Source organism: Leucopleurus acutus (assembly GCF_964270905.1).
Source record: "Leucopleurus acutus genome assembly, chromosome: 9".
NCBI classification, from domain to species: Eukaryota; Metazoa; Chordata; class Mammalia; order Artiodactyla; family Delphinidae; genus Leucopleurus; species Leucopleurus acutus.
In genome coordinates, this window is record NC_139144.1 from 96,025,388 (window position 1) to 96,045,934 (window position 20,547).

At 50.1% G+C, this 20,547-nt stretch overlaps 1 protein-coding gene across 2 annotated transcripts in view; it reads left to right on the plus strand.

Annotated features, from left to right (window-relative positions):
- Positions 1–20,547, plus strand: part of TMEM178B (transmembrane protein 178B) — a gene marked incomplete at both ends in the record, with an annotated part of 359,634 nt that overhangs the window by 96,923 nt on the left and 242,164 nt on the right. For both annotated transcript variants that reach the window (XM_082846991.1, XM_082846992.1), the window contains one exon: positions 18,314–18,427. In XM_082846991.1, coding sequence (XP_082703117.1) covers positions 18,314–18,427 — 114 coding nt within the window. The remainder of the gene's footprint in view (positions 1–18,313; positions 18,428–20,547) is intronic.

Sequence of the window (20,547 nt, forward strand, 5' to 3'; positions counted from 1 at the left end):
CTCTTGATTCCGTCACCGAGGCCACTGACAACATGGGCTGCCCTCATCTCAGGGCTCTTGCCTCTGCAGCATCTGTATTGGCACGTGGCAACATCGCAAGTCCATTTACATAACGTAGAGCCCGTATCTTCTAGGTATACATCTTTGACAAGATGTCTGTAAAATGACTCTCAAGACACTAATTCCTGTGTTGTGTGTAATGGCTGGAACTGTACCTTCATACACCTGAACTCCTTAAACCTTCACAACAGCCCTGTGGAGTATGTGCTATTGCTTTCATTTTACACGGGAGGGAACTGAGTCAGGGAGAAGTTGTGAGACTTGCGTGATGAGTACGTGAAAGAGGCAGGATTAAGTCTTCTGACTTCTAGCCCTGTGCCTCTTACTTGCCATACGTCACACATCTGTATGCCGAGCCTTGTAGTTCCCTAGGTGTTAGGAAGAGATAAAAAAGAAATAAGCTTACATTCTAGTTAGGAGAAATTGCAAACAACATCTATTAAGACAGTCATTTGAGAGCTGATTGTTCTGTGCTGGTGATGAAATACTCACATAGGAGGACACACAGAAATTACAGGCTGTTTGAAAGTCTGGGATGTGCTGTGGATTGAAGATAAGCCCAGAGAGAATCAAGGTCACGTGCTTGTCCAAACCCAGGAAACCCTGTCAGGAGTCAACGTTATTTGGTGGAAATACAGTGAGCTGGAGGGTGTTCCTGAATCCTGCTGCCTGAGGAGGTCCAGGCCTGGTGGTGACGGAATTGACAAGGAATCTGAAGCTGAAACCAAGGAGGTTGCTGTGTCCTTTGGGAAGAGACTGGTGGAGCCAGTGTAGCTCTGAAGGTCCACACCATGAGGGTGTTTCATCTTCCAGACAGCCATGGTCCTTGCCGAGGACTTCACAAGAGGTTTTTAAAGCAGTTTTAACGTAGCCTAGAATGAACATCAAATGACAAGAGAGAATCCCTCACTACAGTGTACTAGAACATAGCCGAGGGCAAGACTTGAAGAGCTGTTTCCGGGAACAAAGCTTGGACAGGTTGGCCACGGGGAGCACAGGAGTGAAGGCAGAGCTCTCCAAGCAGCGGGAAGGGGGGGTACCCAGGGGGAAGCCCAGCCAGCGGGGCGTCGCGGCGGGCAGACAGAGCAACAGGAACTTAAGGTCAGGCTGCGTGCCGCTGGATTGACGCACCGGAGACTGGCAGCCAGTGGCCGAGTCTCCTGAGGCTCGTCCAGGGCTAGGAATGCAGCTGTCCATCCGGACAAGCGGAAGGGGGAGCCTTCGGCCTGGAGGAAGTGGTGATCTAAGTGGCCATCACAGTCAGTCCTAGTCATGGGAGGATAGGCAGGACTGGTGAACAGGTGAGGGCAGAGTGAGTGGTGAGATGGCAGTTCTGACCTTGCCCCAATCTGAGCGTGGCCCCGGAGGCCACCAGCTCACCCACTGGCCGTGTCAGCCATTCTAAAGTCTCTCTGCGAAGGGCCGGTGCTGCTTTTAAGGTTAAGAGAGGGGTGGCTCAGACTGTGGGGAGAGGAGGGCTCTGAGGGCCGAGAACAAAAAAAGCGTCTGTCAAGGACCACCAAGGATGCTGAGTGCCAGGCAGCTGTGACATGGAAGCCAGAGGGCAGGGACCAGAATCTGTGGTTCAGAGCGGGGAACTGACTGCCTCAAAACCATCCGGAGCAGAGCTGGATTTTCTTTTTTATGATCTTAACTTTACCTTGTTTTCTTTTTAGCATCATAATTTACTTTTTTGTATAGGTGAGACATTGACATGTTTCAGCGTTTTAAAAATATAAAACGATTATATGAAATATAAAATGGGGAATGTCTCTTTGCTTCTCATTTTCCCAACCTCCCAATTCTTTGTGTAGAAGGAAATACCACTGTTTTCCTCCTAGACATGTTTTATGCATGTGCCAGCATGTACCTGTATAACTACATCTATATCTATCATCTCCTTCCCCCTCCGTACGTAAATGTGGTATATATTATGCGCTGTTATGCACCTTGCTTATTTTCACTTAATTTATCTCGTAAGGCTTTCCATAGCGGTTTCTAAACAGTTTGGTCTTTTTCAAAATGTTGTATTGCCTTCCATTGTGTGGATATATCATAATTTATTTAACTAGTCTCCTATTGATGGAAATTTAGGTTGCTCTTGTAAGCAAACGGGCAATGAATAACCTTGTACCTATGTCATTTCACACCTGTGAGACATCTCTCAGATAAATGACTAAAAGGGGAATTTCTGGGTCAGACTGAATCTTTGTAATTTGGAGGGAGATTGATGAATTGCCCTCCAGAGAGGTTGTACAAATTTATAAAATTTACGTTCCAACAGCAGCCCATGAGAGTATCTGTTTCCCCACACCTCACCAGGAGGTGTGTCATCAAACTTCTGGACCTCTGCCAGAATGAAAAGGGCACCTCAGTGTAGATTTAATTTGTAATTCTCTTATTTTGAGTGTTCTTGAGCATCTTTTCATATGTTTGATACGTAGTATTTTCATGAACTGTGTATCTTTTGCTCATTTTAAAATTGGATTGTTGGTCTTTTTCTTAACGTGTAGGTGCTTTTTATGTATGAGGGAAATCAGTTCTTTGTGATGTGAGTTGCAAATGTTTCCCTCAGTTTGTCTTTTGATTTTGTTGACAGTGGGTTTTGCTATGTGGAAATTTTGTATTTTTTTGTCGTCAAATTTATCAGTATTTTCTTATTTTGTGTCATAGTTGTAAAGGCTTTCTCTCTCTAAGGCTTCAAAAGTTTTTCCCATGGTTTCTTCTAGTACTTTTATGATTTAACTTTTTTCCCAAACGAGTGTTCGATCTATCTGAAATTTATCCTGGCCTAAGATGCAAAGTATGCCTTGAGTTTTTTCCCCAGAAGGTTTACCTAGTTTTCTGAATACAATTGATTGAATAAACCATCTTATCCCTATTGATTAAGATGCCACTATTACTATGCTAAGGACTGAATTGTGTCCCATCAAAAAATCCATACCTTGAAGCCCTAACCCCCAATGTGACTGTATTTGGACATGGGGCCCTTAGGTTAAATGAGGTCATACGGATGGGGCCCTAACTGGGTAGAACTAGTGTCCTTGGAGGAAGAGACACCAGCCTGCTCTTTCTCCTTGTATCACAGAGGAAAGGCCATGTGAGGACACAGTGAGAAGTCAGCCACCTGTAAGCCATGGAAGAGTAGGTTCATCAGAAACCAACCCTGGCACGTTGATCTTGGACTTCTAGTCTCCGTATTATGAGAAAATAAATGACTGTAGTTTGATCCACCCAGTCTGTGGTGTTTCGTTGTGACCGCCTGAGCAGACTGATACATACTGTATAGTAAATTCCCATGTGTTTTGGGTTGACTTCAGCTTTTCTGAGTTCTGGTCTACTTCTTCTATTGCCCACCAACTAGGCAGCAGGGCTAGAGTCGGGGCTCCCAAAGCCTGGGGAGGGGCGGCGGGGGGCAGAGGGAAATGCTGGGGAAGGGAAGCCTCGAGTAGTGAGTGGAGAGAGGGAGCCGGGAGGGACTGAGATCAGTGGAGACACTAGAGGCTGGAGAAGGACTGTTGGGCGTGGAGGGGGAACCACACGACTGGGCAAGGGGGAGACGGGAGCTGCTGGGCGCAGCAGAAGGAAACACCCGGACAGATGTCCTCAGAGCCAGCTGGGGGCTGCTGCAACTTGGACCAGAGATAGGAGAGAATGGGGACTCTGTGAGTGTATTCTTTGTCTTTCAGGTGTTTATTTCAGTGTCTATCCCAGTAGTTCAGACTCTGCACTTGCTTTTCTGGCTGCATACCTGCCCTCAAACCCCAGGCTCCTTAGAGTCTTTCTTGATTCCGAAAACGTCTCCACAGTGTACATTTGGAGTACTAACTCTCGGGCGGTGGCATCTTACTAGTCGATGTTTACACTTCTTTAAAAGAATCTTAATGTCTGCCATCTTCTGTAAGCAGGAAAAATACTAGTGAATGGAGGTGCTTCCAGTACTAGCTGCCCCTGCCCTCCTTTAACCATCCCACTCCTGCCCCGCCCCTTCTCCCTGCCCGCACTGGTGGGGTCTGCTCTGTTCCTCTGCCTCCAGCCCTGCCTTTGGGGCGCTCCTGCTCTTGGCTCTCTTTCTGCATCCTGGGTCCCCTCCCGAAAGCCTCCTTTCCGGGCTGAGGCCGCACCAGTTCTGTTCCATTGCAGTGAGTGGAGTGACTCCCTGAGTCCTTGCAAAACTAGATGAAGACAGCTGTCCCGTCTTACCTTGCTCTGCCTCTGTGTGTTGGCTGCTGATTTCCGTGAAGTCCTGGATGCAGAGCCTAAGGGGGCCTGGGAGTAATGGTCACTGTCCTTAGGGAGGAGTTGGGCAGCCTTTCAAGGAGCGGGTTACTCCATTAGGATGATCTGTACCTCTGCGCTCGCTCAGTCTGGATGTCTGGGGTCCCAGAGGGCACCTGCTCGCCACCTCTTTGCCCCTGTGATCTGAAAGTTGGGCAGCCGTTTGACTCAGCTGCAGTGGAAGTGTTGGTCCACTGAGCAGGGAGGATGTTGCTGTGCCCGCCCTTTCAAGGAGCCAGGGAGGTAGACCAGAAGGCTCCACAGTGTCCTCCCCCTGTCCACACCTCCAGCCGTACTCGGGCCCTGGTGTCTGGACAACCATGACAGCCCCCTGCCTGAGTTCTCCCCTCAGTGCCCTGCCACCAGCCCAAACGCGAGCCGCTGCGGGACCTCCCTAGGCGCTGGCCGAGGTGTAGTTGCAGCGATGCTTGTGCTGTTCTGTCTGTGAGGGTCTTACAGGTAGGCAGGGAGATGTATTCTGGAAGCTCACTGGTGTAACCAGTGTTACACCAGGGGGCTGGATTTGGGGGGGGTGGTCTCAGTCCTTGAGGCAGGAGCAGTGTGATAGGATGTAGGCAGGGTTGGAGCCTATGGGGAAATGCCCTGACCTGGGAGTTGGGGGGGCTGGTGCCAGAGCCACAGCTGAGGAAGCGTGAGGCAGGCAAAGACGGGGTGCTGGGAACCTGTCTTGTGGGACATCCATTTCTTTTGCTCAAACGTGTCAGATACATGATTGCTGCATGTATCTGACTCACGCATGAGAACTTATTTGGCATCTGACACACATCATAAATCTGCGTCCTGTATGGTGATGACATAGTGTCAGGAATAATTATGGCGAGCTTACCAGGTGCAGGATCCTGTATGGTGATGACACAGTATCAGGAATAATCATGGAGAGCTTACCGGGTGCAGGTGCTGGGTGCTTTATCTAAACTAACTCACTGAATTCTCACTGCATCCTTACGGGGGGTAGATATTTGTATCACGTCCCTTTAAAATGAAGGCATGGAGGCACAGAGGGCTTTATTTATTTGGCGGAGATCACTCACCCTGAGAGTTTCAAAGCTGGGATTTGACCCCAGGCAAGCTGGCTCCAGTTCCCAGCCTCTTGACAGCAATACTGCTGCTGGACACAGCGGGGAAGGTGGAATAATTCACTATTCCTATTTTCAACTCTGGTTTTGAATTTCATTTCAGCTAATGAGTCTGGTTTTGAATTTCATTTCAACTAATGAGTCAGGCTAAGTTAACACTTTAATTAACATCTTTAATTTAGCCAAGTCATTTAACTTAAACAAGAAAATAATCAATTTTGTGAGTAGAGGTATTAAGAAAAACATCATTAATCTGTTTGGGTTTTCTACTTTAATTCTGTGATCTTTAGTTTCCATTCAGTTTTTAGCTCAGGCACACAAGTTTAAGAGTAAAATAATGAACAGTCATCTGGGTTTGGTTTCTCACATAGTACAGCCCAACTTTCCCTAATGCTGCCCGACACAGACACAGACACACACACACACACACACACACACACACACACACAATCTCTCTGTCCCTCTCCCTAAATTAACTGGGAAAAAGGAAAATCAGCATTATAAAACTCCTTTTTCAAATGAAAAGTAGAAAACTCAGTAAGCTGGATTTTTTCCCCCCTAGCTGAAAACGAACATTCAGCTCTTTGGAAATACCTGGGCAGCTGTCTGAATTCTCTGATTTTTATCTGGCGCCTCCATAGGGAATGGCTGGCCCTGGTCTTATAGAGATGCACACCTGAGGGTGGAGAGCCTCCATCCCAGAAGCTGACAGTGTCCACGATCTGATCTGGAACCCACCTGGGAGCAGCAGTGCCCTGGAAAGGCAGAGCCATCCTTGCCCTTGCGTCTGCAATGCTGGCAGCTCAGGGACCATCATCTTTTCTCTGAAGGAGCAGGAATGAAGAATTTCCAACTCGGTTTATCTTCTCCCTGTTCCTCCCCTTTAGGACAGTGTGTGCCTCGTGCTGGATCCTTAATTTAAAGAATATGGATGTTTCCCTCCAGCCCGAGAGCTGGGGATTCCTATCAAAAGTGACATTAGGGCTTCCCTGGTGGCACAGTGGTTGAGAGTCCGCCTGCCGATACAGGGGATGCGGGTTCGTGCCCTGGTCCGGGAGGATCCCACATGCCGCGGAGCAGCTGGGCCCGTGAGCCATGGCCGCTGGACCTGCGCGTCCGGAGCCTGTGCTCCGCAACGGGAGAGGCCACAACAGTGAGAGGCCCGCGTACCGCAAAAAAAAAAAAAAAAGTGATATTAAAAAAGTGCGAGCCTGGCCTCCTCCGTCTTTCCTGCCCATCCCTCATCACTCCTGCCTGCTTACGTCACTGTCTCCCCATCTCCGGGTCTGTCTCTACTTCCTGGGTCTCTGGAGAGAAAGCATGAGCTCATTGTTTTCCAGTGAAAAACCACATTTGGTCTCCTCCTCTCCTCGTTCGTCTGTCAGGGCCGGGAGGTGGATGATGCCTCCACCAGCTGAAAGTGTGCCCGGAGGAGCCGCAGACTTGTGCACGGGGTGTCGGTGCTCCGGGGTGGGAGGCGGCCTTGGGGAGGACAGTGGCAGCTCAGGGCCCTGAACTCTCCGGAGGGTCATTAGGGATGTGATGGGAACAAGGGAGCAGATTATTTGCTACACCCCAGATGGTAATTTCAAGCCATACCTCACCTTCTCATTCTTTCCCAAGCAGCCTGTTTCAGGCTGGAAAGTACATGAGCAGGTTGGGGAAAAAGGCGGCCAGGACCTCTCAGGGAAGATGGTGGTGTGAGGCCAGCACGATGACACCTCGTTCTTTATTTTCCTTTTGTGAGGAAGTTACTATGTAATGATACCTTTTGCGTGTTTTAAACAAGACATTTTTAAGACTCAGGGGAAAAGATGTTCAAAATCCGGGAACAGGGAAGTGAGCATGAAAAGGTTGTAGATCGCACAAAAGATGAGGTGACGTTTAGCGCAGAAGACTGTGAAATGTCAGATGCTACAGTGGTGAGTCAAGGAGTCACTTGATAAGGCGATGAGAAGAGCCTGGGGTGGGGGTGAGGGTGGAGCCAGGAGCCAGAGGCGGGGACCGTGCTCCGACGGGCGACGTGGACATGCGTGGGGGTCACCCAGCAGAGAGGCCTCATTTCTATTCCTCGATTGCTGTGTCGGCCGCCAGGTGATGCAGAAGGATGGCAGGGAGCGCGGGAGGTCGTTTCTCCAGTGAGGTCACCCCGTTTGTGAAGGGAGACCGGACGGTCAGAGGAAGCTGTGGCGTCCAGGGTGCTGTGAGCCTGGGGGTAGGTGTGCCGTGTCCAGATTTTCAATAAAGGAGACTGGGGATTCCGTGCACGCAGATGAGCAGCTGTGCTAGAGGGAAAGGGCTTAGGAAACGGGGGGGGGGGGGGGGGGTGGCGGGGTGCTCAGCAAGGAAGCTGTGGTGCTGAGCTGACCTCATCCCCTCTGTGGATGCAGTTCCTAGACCCGGTAGGTGGGGTGAACGGTACAGACAGGGTCTTTCATGACATCCAGGTACACAAGACGCGGACGTGGGCCTGGGGAGGTGGATCGGGAATGTGAATTCAAAGCAGGCTGGATGGTCCCACCCGAAGAGCTCTCTCTTAATGGCTTGATTTCTGATCACAAGGATATTTGTGTGTGTGTGTGTCCAGAGTTCTGCCCTCAACACTGCCCTGTCGGGGGATTTTAGTGATGACTGGAATGAGGATGGGGGTGGCCTGCTGATGGACTGTGTGGACTGATGGCTAATTCATGGAAGGACAGCATCACCATCCAGAAATGTCTTCAGGGGCCTGGAACAAATAGGAGATCCCACAGGAGGTAACAAATCAAACTACAGAAAACAACCCCAAATGAGACATGATAGCTGCCCAAGCCCGTGGTGGCTACCTAGCTTCCCTGGAGGAAAGTACTTGTGCGTCGTCCCCTGCATGTGACCAGCCCTGTGACGTGACTGCCCGCGAAGCTCACAGGGAACCTGGCTGCGCTGATAGAGTTACGGCTCCAGACCAGCAGAGGCGTAGGTGTTGCATCCTCGGGGAATGATCGTGGCCAGTGTTGCCCTGGGAGAGATTTTGACGTGTGGCCGAACCTTGGGGATGACCAGTATGGTGCTGGGTTCTGAGACTGTGGGTGCAGAACCTGGACGTTCTCAGCTGGAAGAAAAGGAACCTTGGGTGGGAGGGGTGTGAGAGCTGTCTTTACATGCTTATGGGCTGTTCTATGGGAGCGGGTGTGTGTCCCAGAGATAGAACTGATAAACGAACATTTCTTGAACGTTTACTCTGGAGCAGGTTTTACGTAAGTTGTCTCATTTATTCCTCGTCAGTCTTAAGAGGTGGATGCTATCATCATCTGCATTTTGCAGATGAAGAAGTGAGGTTCTGAGAGGCTGAGTAACTTGCCCAAGGCCCCCCTGCTGATGAGTGGCTTGTCCTGGGAGCGGGGACAGGGCTGTGGCCAAGTGTGGGGCTGGTAGACACATTCTCAGCCCTCTTCCACCACGACTAGGAGCTGTCTTCTGGCCAGCTCACGAGGGGAGCTCTGGAAGCAAACATTCCGTCCTGCTCTGATAAGAGCAGCAAAGTCTGTAGAAGCTGGAAATCCCTGCACATGGAAAAGTTTTGCCTTGTTTCCGATAGAAAACCTTGGAGGGACTCTTTTTCTGAAGAGCTTGATTTTTCCCAGGTTCTCTTCACAAGTGGGTATAGTGTGGTGCTCGGGAGCGGGGTAGGTGGGGTTACGTCCCACCTGTGCCGAATAATAGCTCTGCATTCTTGGACAGGAGACCTCTCTAAGCCTCTATGTCCTCATCTGTGAAATGGGGATAGTAACAGAGTCTAACTTTTAGGATTAAATGAGATAATGTGTAGTAAAGTCCTTTGTACAGTACTGAACACATAGAAAGCATTCATTGAACATAAACGATTGTTCAAGGGAGTTACTGTTGACCCTTGAACAATGAAGGGGTTAGGCGTGGCCCCTCTGTGCAGTCGAAAATCCGAGTATAACTTACAGTCAGGGTATCCTATACGTGATTCCTCTGTAGCGTCGATTTCAACCAACCATGGATAGTATAGTACTGTAGTCTTTTTTTTTTTTTTGGCTGTGTTGGGTCTTCGTTTCTGTGCGAGGGCTTTCTCTACTTGTGGCAAGCGGGGGCCACCCTTCATCGCGGTGCGCGGGCCTCTCACTATCGCGACCTCTCCTGTTGCGGAGCACAGGCTCCGGACGCGCAGGCTCAGTAGTTGTGGCTCACGGGCCCAGTTGCTCCGCGGCATGTGGGATCTTCCCAGACCAGGGCTCGAACCCGTGTCCCCTACATCGGCAGGCAGATTTTCAACCACTGCGCCACCAGGGAAGCCCAGTACTGTCGTCCTTACGATTGAAAAAATCTGTGAATAAGTGGATCCGTGCAGTTCAAACCCATGTTGGTCAAGGGTCGTTTGTACCATACTCAAAGCACCATCTTGGCCCTCAGGAGTACAAAGATGAAAACCACAAGCTCCCCTATCCCAGAGCATTTACCACAGAGAGAAAGAGACGATTAATATACAAACAGCTATGTTACAATAGAAGTCAGCAGAAGTGTTGGAGGAGAGGGTGAGGGGTCAGAAATGGGGTGGAGGGCTGGCATTTGGGAGCAGGGTTTTTAAGAATGCAACCCCTCTGTGTGAGTCAGGAGGGCCCCCTGAACATGGCTCCTAACAAGCATTTATGAAACATTGAATGGAAAGGAATTAAATATTTAGGAGTCTGTGCGTTGCATACAAAACAACATTAAAAGGCCACGCCGACACCACAAACACAAAAAACAATGCACACCAAATGGAATGCGTTTGCAAGCATTAAAAATGAAACGTCCGTAACACTTTTCCTCAGTATGAAGAAAATAAAACATTCTTTCTTGCCAAGTCGGCAGCAGCGATAAGCCTTGCAAATCCTTCGGCTCAGAATACCTGGAAGGGACAGGAGGCGCCAAAGAGGAGATGGGGGCGGGCTGGGGAGGGTTCTTGCAGTAAGCTTTTGCGAAGACCTGTCTGAGATCTGGGAGCATTTGTAAACATCGCTGCCCTCGTCACCCTCCTCCCCTTCCTGCCGGGCTTGGGGACCCCAGTCCCGTCTGCCGTCCTTGAACCCCTGGGACATCCCTGGTTTGCTTCCCTCCCCTTTCATCGGGGACGTGGTTTTGCTTCTGATCTCAAAACTTTAACCCCCTAATCTCCATCCCCACTCTTGTGGCTGGCTGAAGAATCCAACATTGATAATGCTAATCTGATAATGGCTTTCCTCATTTGCCAAAGGAGATTGTCTCTACTTCCTCTCTCTTCTAAGGTGTAATTTTAACTTTTTTTTTTTTTGAAAATGCCCTTTAAGGAGGAGATGAAGTCCAAAATTTAAATCCTCAACTGGTTTCCTCTTTTTTTTTTTAAAGGTTGGCTTTCAAGTTTTTTCCAGTGTGTTCTTTCTACCTTTACTTAGTCTTTCCATTTATTAGGCACAGAGCACAGGCCTCGGGCTAGAACAGTGGTTAAGAACCGCCAGCCTGGTGGGCGAGACAGATATCAAAGTGAGACCGTAAGAGCTCACCCTGTAGCGGGCTGAGGCCAGGGCCGGTCAGTGGGACCGACGCCAGTGTCCTGGCCATTCTCACCGTTGGCACCGAGGAAGGGCGAGCGGCAGACAACACATGGATGATGTCCCTTCCTCCCTTTCTTCTTCAACAGTGGATGTATCACGTTCTTCCACATACAAAGCACTGTGGCTGCAAAATTATCCTTGTTCCCAATGAATCTCCAACCAGGCAGTGACTCAGCTGTGGTGTCTGAAACCTCTGCGCCGACACCCAGACACTGGCTGTTCTCCTTGCTGGCTGAGTGGCTCCAGAGAAGGCCTTCATCTGTCTAAACTCTCTCTTCCTTCAGTCAAATGGGGATATTACTGTAATATTTACCTCACAAGGTTGTTGTGAGGATGACGGGGGATAAAATGAGTGTCCGGCGTCTGGAAGGCATTGTGAATAGATTTAATTTTTTTAAAGAAGGAGCTCTGGAATGAAGGAAACACGGGGACGCTCAGAAGCGGTCCAGTCATCCATCCGTGTGTCTTTAGGATGCTTGAATATCAAGAAGAAAAGAACATGAGGAACAAGGGAAGCTGAGAAGGAACAGAGCCTGCCTCAGCCCTGGGTCCTGACGGGACCCTTCACAGCAACCTCGGGATCGAGTTGGACCAACTTTTCTTACTTCTTACTGTTCACACTTCTCAAACATATGAACCATTTGTACTGCTCTCCCCTAGGTGGTGGTTCTTCAGTGTTTGGTCCCCCAAAGTAGAGCCCGAGACAGGGACTTTGGGGGAGTTCCCGGGAAGGAGGAGAAGCCAGTGGGTGGCGCAGTGCTGAGCAGCTTCCTGCTGTGAGCGTCAGTTTGGATCCCAGGGCCGCCCTCAGGGTCGCCGTGCAGAGGGTGCCTTGTGGTCATCCCCCAGTGGGTGGGGTGCGGGCTCTGTCTCTCACGCCCTGGGTTGAGGGTCTCTCTTGTGAGTATTGACTCTCCTGCACCCTTGTGGGCTGCCCGTTGAGGGCCAAGTGACCTGTGAGTTGCAAGGAGGCGGGAGACTTGCCAGGGACCTGACGTGGGTGCCATGAGCAAGCCCGGGAGCACTTGCTGCAGTTGCGGCCGGAGTCCAAGGTGGGCCAAGAGCACGGAGAGCCATGGCTCTAGTCCTGCCCACAAAGGTCCCAGACTGACTTCACGACATCGTGCAAACACAGCTCCTGGATGGGCATCTGCGCCTGCTGCTGCATTGCTCCCAGGTGTGGCTACGGAGAGGAGGTCAGCACATACTTGGGGCCAACTACCTCCTTTACCTTGTGTGATGAAAGGACAGACCCTGGTGTCTATTCCCCACTCATCCAGATATGTATTGCTTGCCTGGCCCTGGGGGTAGAAGTGCAAACAAGAGACCTGGTTTCTGGGTTTGAGGAGCTCACAGTTGAGCGATAGAAACTGCTCTTTGAATAAGAAAGGATTTGGAGTCAAAGGAGTCTGGGGAAGTCTGCACGCCATACCTGTCCCCTCTAGGGGAGTTACGGTGTACGTTAAGAACTCTTAAAGTCCTGCAGTAAGTAAACCTTTTAAACATTGTTGAGCCCAATTTTTCCTAAATACGTTTGACCATCGCATACCCAGCAGGCATCACTCCACTTTTAAAGTGAGAGCTGGGGAGGGGGTCCCATGTTCTGGTTCTTTCTCAGGCCCACGCTGATCAGCACCAGATATGGTTGTGAAGTTGCAGGGTTGCCTTTACAGCACACCTTCCCCCTCCCTCATGAGCTGCCGGGATCCTCAGCCTCTTTTCTCTAGGGTCCCTCTGCTGCTGAGGGTCCATCTGGAGGAAGGGGATTTTGGAATCTCATCCACACCTAGGCACTAGTGACTCAGAACTACCCTCTTTGGACTTACTTAAAAGAGTGTTTTTTTTTTTTTTTTTTTTTTTTTGCAGTATGCGGGCCTCTCACTGTTGTGGCCTCTCCCGTTGCGGAGCACAGGCTCCGGACGCGCAGGCTCAGCGGCCGTGGCTCACGGGCCCAGCCGCTCCGCGGCATGTGGGATCTTCCCGGACCAGGGCACGAACCCGTGTCCCCTGCATCGGCAGGCGGACTCTCAACCACTGCGTCACCAGGGAAGCCCCTTAAAAGAGCTTTAAAAATAGGTACCTGAGAGAACAATGTCTGAGCCAAAGGAATGATTCTCTAATGCATGAATATAAGTGCTGTGGCACCTGTTTAGGGAAGGTAAGTTTAGATGGTGTGGGGATGGGTCCTAGCACTGCCTCTGAAGTCACCCTGCCTAAGAAGGTTTCTACTTAATATACATAACGGTGGAGTAATAGACTCTTTCTACAGCTACTTAGGAAACCAGGTCTTGCTGATAGCAGATTGCGGGTGAAAGGAATATCACCTGCTGGTATCATGGTAGAGCGTGGTCAGAATCCAGAGTTCATTGTGTACGCTGTCTCTGCTGCCCCCCTCCAGTCTGTTTCCTCATATGCCCAGTGTACATCAGGGCTCTTGTGCTACCAGCCTCCTAGGGGTATTGCATGTGAAATTTCTCTCTCCTCCTCTCCCCACCCCCTGCCTCTGTGTTTGTATAGTGTGATATAAACATTGCTTACTGATATTATTTCTGATTTCCTGTGGTCTTGCCCCCTTAGAGTAAGTAATCTTAGGGCAGCAGTTCATAATAACTGGTGTTTATTGAGCACTTACTATGTGCAGGAAGTACATTAGTTTTTAACATGAATTATTACATTCATGCCTTGGGTCTTAAAGGATTTGAAAGGCAGAAAAAGGATAGGAACAGTCTCCCCCTGTTCCTTGTTCCCGGGTCTCCCTTCACCACTGAAGACCTTGAGAGGTGGAGGTGGGGGAGAGGCAGAAGGTGCTAGCATTGGACAAAGGGAAGCTGGAGTGATGTTTTAGAAGGGGAGAGGGCCGGGGAGGTGTGGAAGGAAAGAGGAAGAAGGGCAGAGTGAGCTGGATGCTTGTGTTTGCCCCGTGGGTCCAGTCCCCACCTTCACCTGCTCGTACTCAGAGGCTGCCCCCCCTGCACCAGGTGGGTTCAGGAAACGGGGGGGAACCGGTAGGGAATGAGGGTAGGAGGAGTGAGAGGTTGGGTGCTTATTCCCTGCCCTTCACACAGGTTGAAGCCTGCCGAAGCCTGCATCACCTCTCCAGGTTCCGGTGATGCACCCCCCCCGCCCCCCGCCTTTCCCGGTCTCGGTGTTATAACCACATCCTTGTGTTGCCAGCCCCAGGGCCCTGCACCACCCTTGGCTGGTCTCTTTACACTCTGCGCTCAGCTTTGTAAATTGTCCCTTTTGGAAACTCTCCTCAGTTACCCATTTGGGTATCCTGTCTCCCTGGGACCCTGACACGCAGATAGGAGGGTCCTCAGCTTAGAGGGCAGAGCATGGCTGAAGGTATAAAGTCCCAAGGGGCCCACAGGAGGGGCCACCCCTGCTGCCTCGCTGACCAGTTTTCTGGCCCCCAGCTGAGGCTTCCAGAGTGGGAAGCTCATGTCTCTGGGCTGGAATGCAGGAGGTGGGGAAGGTCATGGGCTTCTCCGTTGCCTTCCAGGTCGCCCCTCTACCCTGTTCTTTGCAGGAAAATCTGTTTGTATTGGGAAGCCCACATTCTGGGCACACGAATTTGGTGCCCAGATGGCGCCTGAACTGACAAAAGCCCAGCACACTGACAGGACCTGCAGACACATGGGTAAATATTTTGCCTTTCTTCTTAGGCAATATTTGAGTCTTTCAAATTTAATTGCTGTCACAGGCAGGATGCTTGCATCCTTGAGGCAAAGCAAATAGTGAGGGCCTCCACCGGGGCTGCTGGGAAGTTCTCCAGCCAGGCTTCCTGGCCGGCTGCCCGCGGCGCCTGTCCGTCAGCTCCTGCTCTTGTCGAGTGTCAGGTGGCCTCTTGCCTCACTGGCTGGGTGGGCTGGGGGTGAGGGAGGCTCAGGGAGCCTGGAACCTGTGGCCACTTGTTGAGTATGTTTTGAGGCTGAGAGAACCTGGTCTTGGCTAGGAAATCAGGTACTTTTCTCAGACGTGAGTGACAGGCACCAATCTAGCTCTTACCAGTGGGATCCTGTCTTGTGTCTCCCAAGCTGGGTCCAGGGAGGATTTTGTTTGATCTTGAAATCGCGGAATGTAGGGTGGCTGCTAGTTTGCATGACATCTTTGTGCAGATTAGATAAAGGCAGCCTCTCTGACAGGGACATCTCCCGCATACCCCACCAGGGTGCATGTCTTGGCAAGCAGAGCAGCAGCTGGACTTCAGCACCTAGGTACCCTCGGGAGGTGCCCTTACGTGGTGCACAACCTGCTCAACTGTATATGTCCCAGGTAGTTGCCGATGATATTCATGTAAAAACCCTTTCTCCCTTATAGCTCCCTCTCTTCTTTCTTTTCCTCTTTATTCCACCCCGAAACCATCGACCTAGTTGTCCCTCGGATTACATTTACAAAGTGCAGTGAGAGGCTATTCCACGTTCATATGTGATCGACAAGCCTCTTCTTCCGTTGTCCAGACAGGGAAGAGGTATTTGCTGTAGGATCCCAGAGTTCTGCAACAATCACCTCCTTTTATTCATGACATTCTAATTTGCCTCAATTATTTTAATCCCTTGCATATAATAGAAGCAGTTGGGTTCCTTGCCCGCTGTGGTCTTCTAAAGGGCGCCTTATGTTGTTCATTGCTTTCTCCAAAGCACGTGTTCTTGGTGCCCGCCCTGTGCTGGTGGCCGGGGAGATAAAGATGAATGAGTAAGACAGGTCCCTGCCCTTGAGAAACTCATCATCCAGTGGGGGAGCGAAGCGTGTAAATAGATAAATCACAGGGCATTGGTGTGCTGGCTGCAGTAGCACAAAGAGCTTAGGGAGGGAGAAGGAGGGGACGTTGAATGCCTGCTGCTGTGTGCTGTCCTCGATGCAGGGAGGCCTTGCCGAGGAGCTGGAGGTGTACCAGGTGAAAGACAGGCCGGGAGGAGAGGAGGGACAGAGTCGTGAGCGGATAGGGCATTATCAGGGCAGGGTGGAGGGGGGCGCGCCTGGCTGGAGCCTAGGGTGTGTAGTGGCTGGGGCCCAATGGGGGCTGGGACTTTCTGCCGGGAGTGTTGGGTTTATCCGGTGTGTGAAAGAGACTGCATTTTCTGAAATGCATTTTCCTTCTGGAATGCAGTCCGAGCATCGGGTGCGGTGCGGAGGGTGGGCTGGTGGAGGAGACGCCCATCAGACAATTCTGAGTTCTAATCCTGGCACGGGCAAGTCACTTAATCTTCTTGAGCCTCCATTTTCTTATTCGTAAAATAGGGGTGATGAGCATCATAGCTCCTACTTAATTGGGTTATAGAAAGGATTAGTAGGACAGTGTTCATAACAGAGTGTCTCGCTGGTGGGACAGGTACAGAAGCCGCGAATAGGTTACGGGTGGCTGAGGTGTGGCTCCTTCAACCCTCCCCGAGGCTGGACCGGACGCAGCAGCCCATCTGCTCATCCCGGCTGCCTTGCACACATCTCTTCTACATGCGCCAGGGCATGAGTAAAGTTGGAAACCAGTGGTCTACAAGACTCTTGGCAAGTCTCTCCTACCTAGTAAGTCCTCAGCAAATGTGGGATCAGTCACTGTTTTTGTGCAACTATGATAGAGGGAGTGGACACAGAGAGGGCAGGCTGGATGCCAGGGACATTTCTGAGACAGAACTGGCAAAATTTGGTGACCAGTTGGATGTCAAGGAGGCGTGGCACCGCTAGAGCTGGGAAAGCCTTGGGGATGACTGTGGGATTTGTGATGTGGCCTGGATGGGAGGTGATGCTGTTGATGGAAATTGCTGTGGAAATGAGGTATGAATGTGCGTTGAAGAAGCGGAGACTGTCTGGCAGACTACTTTTTCTAGAAGTATTACCAACTTAGGGAAGAAGGAACATAGAGGTGTGGGGGGATGTGGTCTGGGGGAGGGTATGGCATGCGAGAGACTCAGGATGTTTGTAGGCTAAGGGGAAAAAGACAGAGGAGTTGAGAAATTAAAAGAAAAATAGTGCATAGCACTTTCCTCAAACTTTGCCCCTTTGGACAGCGTCTGTCCCACTGGAGGAGTGTCTGCCAATAATGGGCGGTGGGCGGTTGTCCAGATATGATTTGCAATAAGGCGCTGTCTAAATTACTGCACTCCACCAATTGCCAGGTTCCCTGCTGACAGTGAGCCAGGAATCAGACGATTCAGTCAGGTGCCACCACTTATAAACTGAAAATCAGTGGGGTGCAAAATGGATTACCGTCAAAATCCATTCAGGTGCAAAACCAAATTTTAAAACGCCTAACCTTTAAAGATGACACCTTTCCTGATGGTTCACAACGCGCTGACGCTGAGTTTTAACATCCCCCAGATAAGCAAGTGTTGATGGAAGCGTCTGCAGGAGGCCAAGGACTCCTAATCATGCCTTCCTTTTGGAATTTGCAAACATGGCGGATTTATAAATTCATGCTTTGGCAGTTCTGTTAGATTCTCGAAGGTGTCGGTTCTCAAACTAAAGTGTGCAACAGAATCACCTGGAGGGCCTATTAAAATTCAGATCGCAGGCTCTACCTCCGGGTTCTTGATTTAGCAGGTCTGGGGTCAGGCCTGGGAAATGACATTTCTAGAAAGTTCCCAGAGGATGCTGATGCTGTGATCCCAGGGCCACACTTGGAGGACCTCTGCTCTAAGATGTAGGACTATTTTGACAATCTGACTAGCAAAGCGTGCATTGATTGGTAACGGCTTCTCAGTAAAAGTCCTACTGGACCAGGTGTTGAGTATGTCAGGGGGCTTCAGTTTTGTCCAAGAAATCTGAGAAGAGACTGGTTCAAGGAGATACAGATGGATCTGAGTGCTTTGTGTTCAGAGGTGAGGCTGGGGGGGCAGGGGATGGAGAAAAGGCAAGAGGCGCCCTCTAGCTCAGCATTCCGCAAGACAGCACGGACTACGTGATTAAGGCCGAGGCCTGCCCTTTACTGGTCTGTGGGTGCAAACTCTAAACGTCTTTAGATGCCAAACTTCCTCCCTTGATATAAAGGTTGATTTTCCTAAGGTTAAACACACATGGCTACTACTTTCTTAACAAGCTGCTGTCAGCCTAAACTTGGACTCTTCCCACCTCTGAATGATGCCAGAGGGTGTATTTTTCTATCTAAATCCATGGCGTTTGATTTTGTCCTACACCCTCTTGCTCTTTTGGAGTCAAGGTTATTACCTTGTACGTGTAAAATGCAGGTGTCACCAGGCCCGATATGAAACATGTCCCTTGCCCCAGGACAGAAAAATGGATCCTGGAGACTGCCCCAGACCTGGTTGCTGCCTCATTAACATTTGGTCTCCTGTCTCTCTTTGCCAGGAGAAATTGAGAGATGCACATACATCAAATACCACTACTCCTCAGCCACCATCCCCAGGAACCTCACCTTCAACATCACGAAGACCATCCGCCAGGATGAGTGGCACGCCCTGCGTAAGTACACCTGAGTTTCTTTCTCTGGCTGTGACCTTTGGAGGGCGCGGAGACTGGATGCCCATCAGCAGCTCGGTCCGGATGGACAGATGCACCTCCGTGTGAGACCTGTGGACAGTCTCAGAACTTGGCGGCAATCCTTAAAGTGTCGATGTCTGTGGGTCACAGTGGCCTCGGTTGGTTTCGATGGCATTGTAGCTTTTGAGGAGTTTGCTTCTACAATTAAAACAAAAAACGACCAGCAGTTAGACGTTGATCAGTGGTCTTGCTTCGCCATCCTGGTAGGCATTTAAGATTTCACCTATCTGACCAAACCAACTCCTGGGATTCAAGTCCAGTGTGTCTCCAAGTTGCCTGGGGTGTTACTGGGGCAACCTGCTAATCTCTCTCGTGTTGTCCTCTGTACGGGGTAAGACCTGCTAAGACCCGGTGGTGGTTGCAGGCAGCGTGGCACTGGGAATTTGCATGTCGGAGGGGTCATGAAGGGGGAGGGGCTGGTCCTCAACTTCCAAGTTTCTGTTTCCCCTAGAATGATAGGCTTTGGGACCCATGTTCGCATGTGATTGCTCGGAGAAGATCAGAGTATCTGCCTCCATTGGTTAGGGGAATTCTTGGTCAGGGATTCTCAGAGACTTAAATTATGATGAGAGGGTGACGTCATGAGCGGACACAGTTGGTTGGCTATTTTTACCTTTCTGCTCCATGGGGATCCACCTGCTTGTCTGTGTCAGGAAAGTTCTCCTTCCTCACCAGCATTGTTCTTCATGTGAACACATTCTTCCTCTTAGTAAGCTCCACGCTGCCTCTGGTGCATTTGTCACTTCTCCCCGATTCTAGCTTTTTTCACATAATGTCACAAGATTAACTTTATGTTTCTATGTGAAGGAGGCTCTTTGTTTCTTGGTAACAAGGTTCCTGTAATCGGTAAACTTTGAAGAAGGTCAAAACCATCTTTTTTCTCTTTGTTGTTGCCTCATTGTCTTTTGCATGGATGGGGCCCACCACTTTTTGGTTTGGTTTTAATCAGATCACCATAGCTTGAAGTGGAGGTGGGGTGAGAGAGGAGTAAAGTTAAACAGAGCAATCGTGCGTCGGTTTCAGGAAAAAGATTCTGACTAGGTGTCTGGATGAGCGTCACCTAATGCCAGTGGCCCAAAATGATGTAGGGCAGGTATGAGCAGATAGGAATGCGTTAACCAGATGGTTCCCCCCCCCCGCCACCCTTACAAGCTTTATCACTGCTGGAGACACGAACCAGAAGCTGGGAACAGGGAGCTAATGTCCAATGGGCATCCTCAGGTGCTAGACATTGAGCTAAGCATACCACATACTTATTTAATTTTAATGTGAGATTTGCCTTAGGGACACTAGTAATCAGGGTTATTAATTTCCTTTTTGGAGGGAGACACGTGAAGAGCCAAGTGTATAAATCCCTGACAATGACTGCTTATTCGTCAAGCTGCATTGGTCTAGGATAGTCGCTTAATAGACACCTACAGTGCATGTTCAAGATACATGACAAGGCTGGTAGAAGAACCACTTAAATATAACTTAAGCAAAGCAGTGGAGGGGAGGGGCGTCGTGGAATCTCAGGAGGAAGACGTTGTCGGTATTTTCGGCTTCAATTCAGATTCACTCAGTTCAATCACAGTTACCGAGTGTTTCTGTGTACCGGGCACATGGTGGATACCGAGGCCACAGGGAGCTCTTTCAAAGAGCTCATGGCTGGAGGTGGAGGAGGGTGGGCAGGAGTGGAGAGGTACATTCAGAAAGCAAATAATTACAGGGCAATGCCCTGATTACAATATAGTGTAACGGTTTCATGCAGTTAAGGTAGTTTGTGAAAGTGTTTCAGCAAGAAGAATTATTCTAGCGTAAATTGCACAGATGCATTTCAAGGGCATCGCTGAAGACATGTTACATGGTGTTAGCAAAGGCAGAGAGGAAGCTAATGCTAAGCTTTATGGCCCTTCTCTGAGCCCAGTGTCTCCCGGGTCCTTGTTCTGAAACTGGAGTGCCCTTAGGTTCTGCAAGATCGAGCGTGCAGGCTCTGCTGTGGTGAATGGGGGTGCTAACAGATCTATTTTTAAGTGATAAAAGCCATCTCAGAGACTGATACA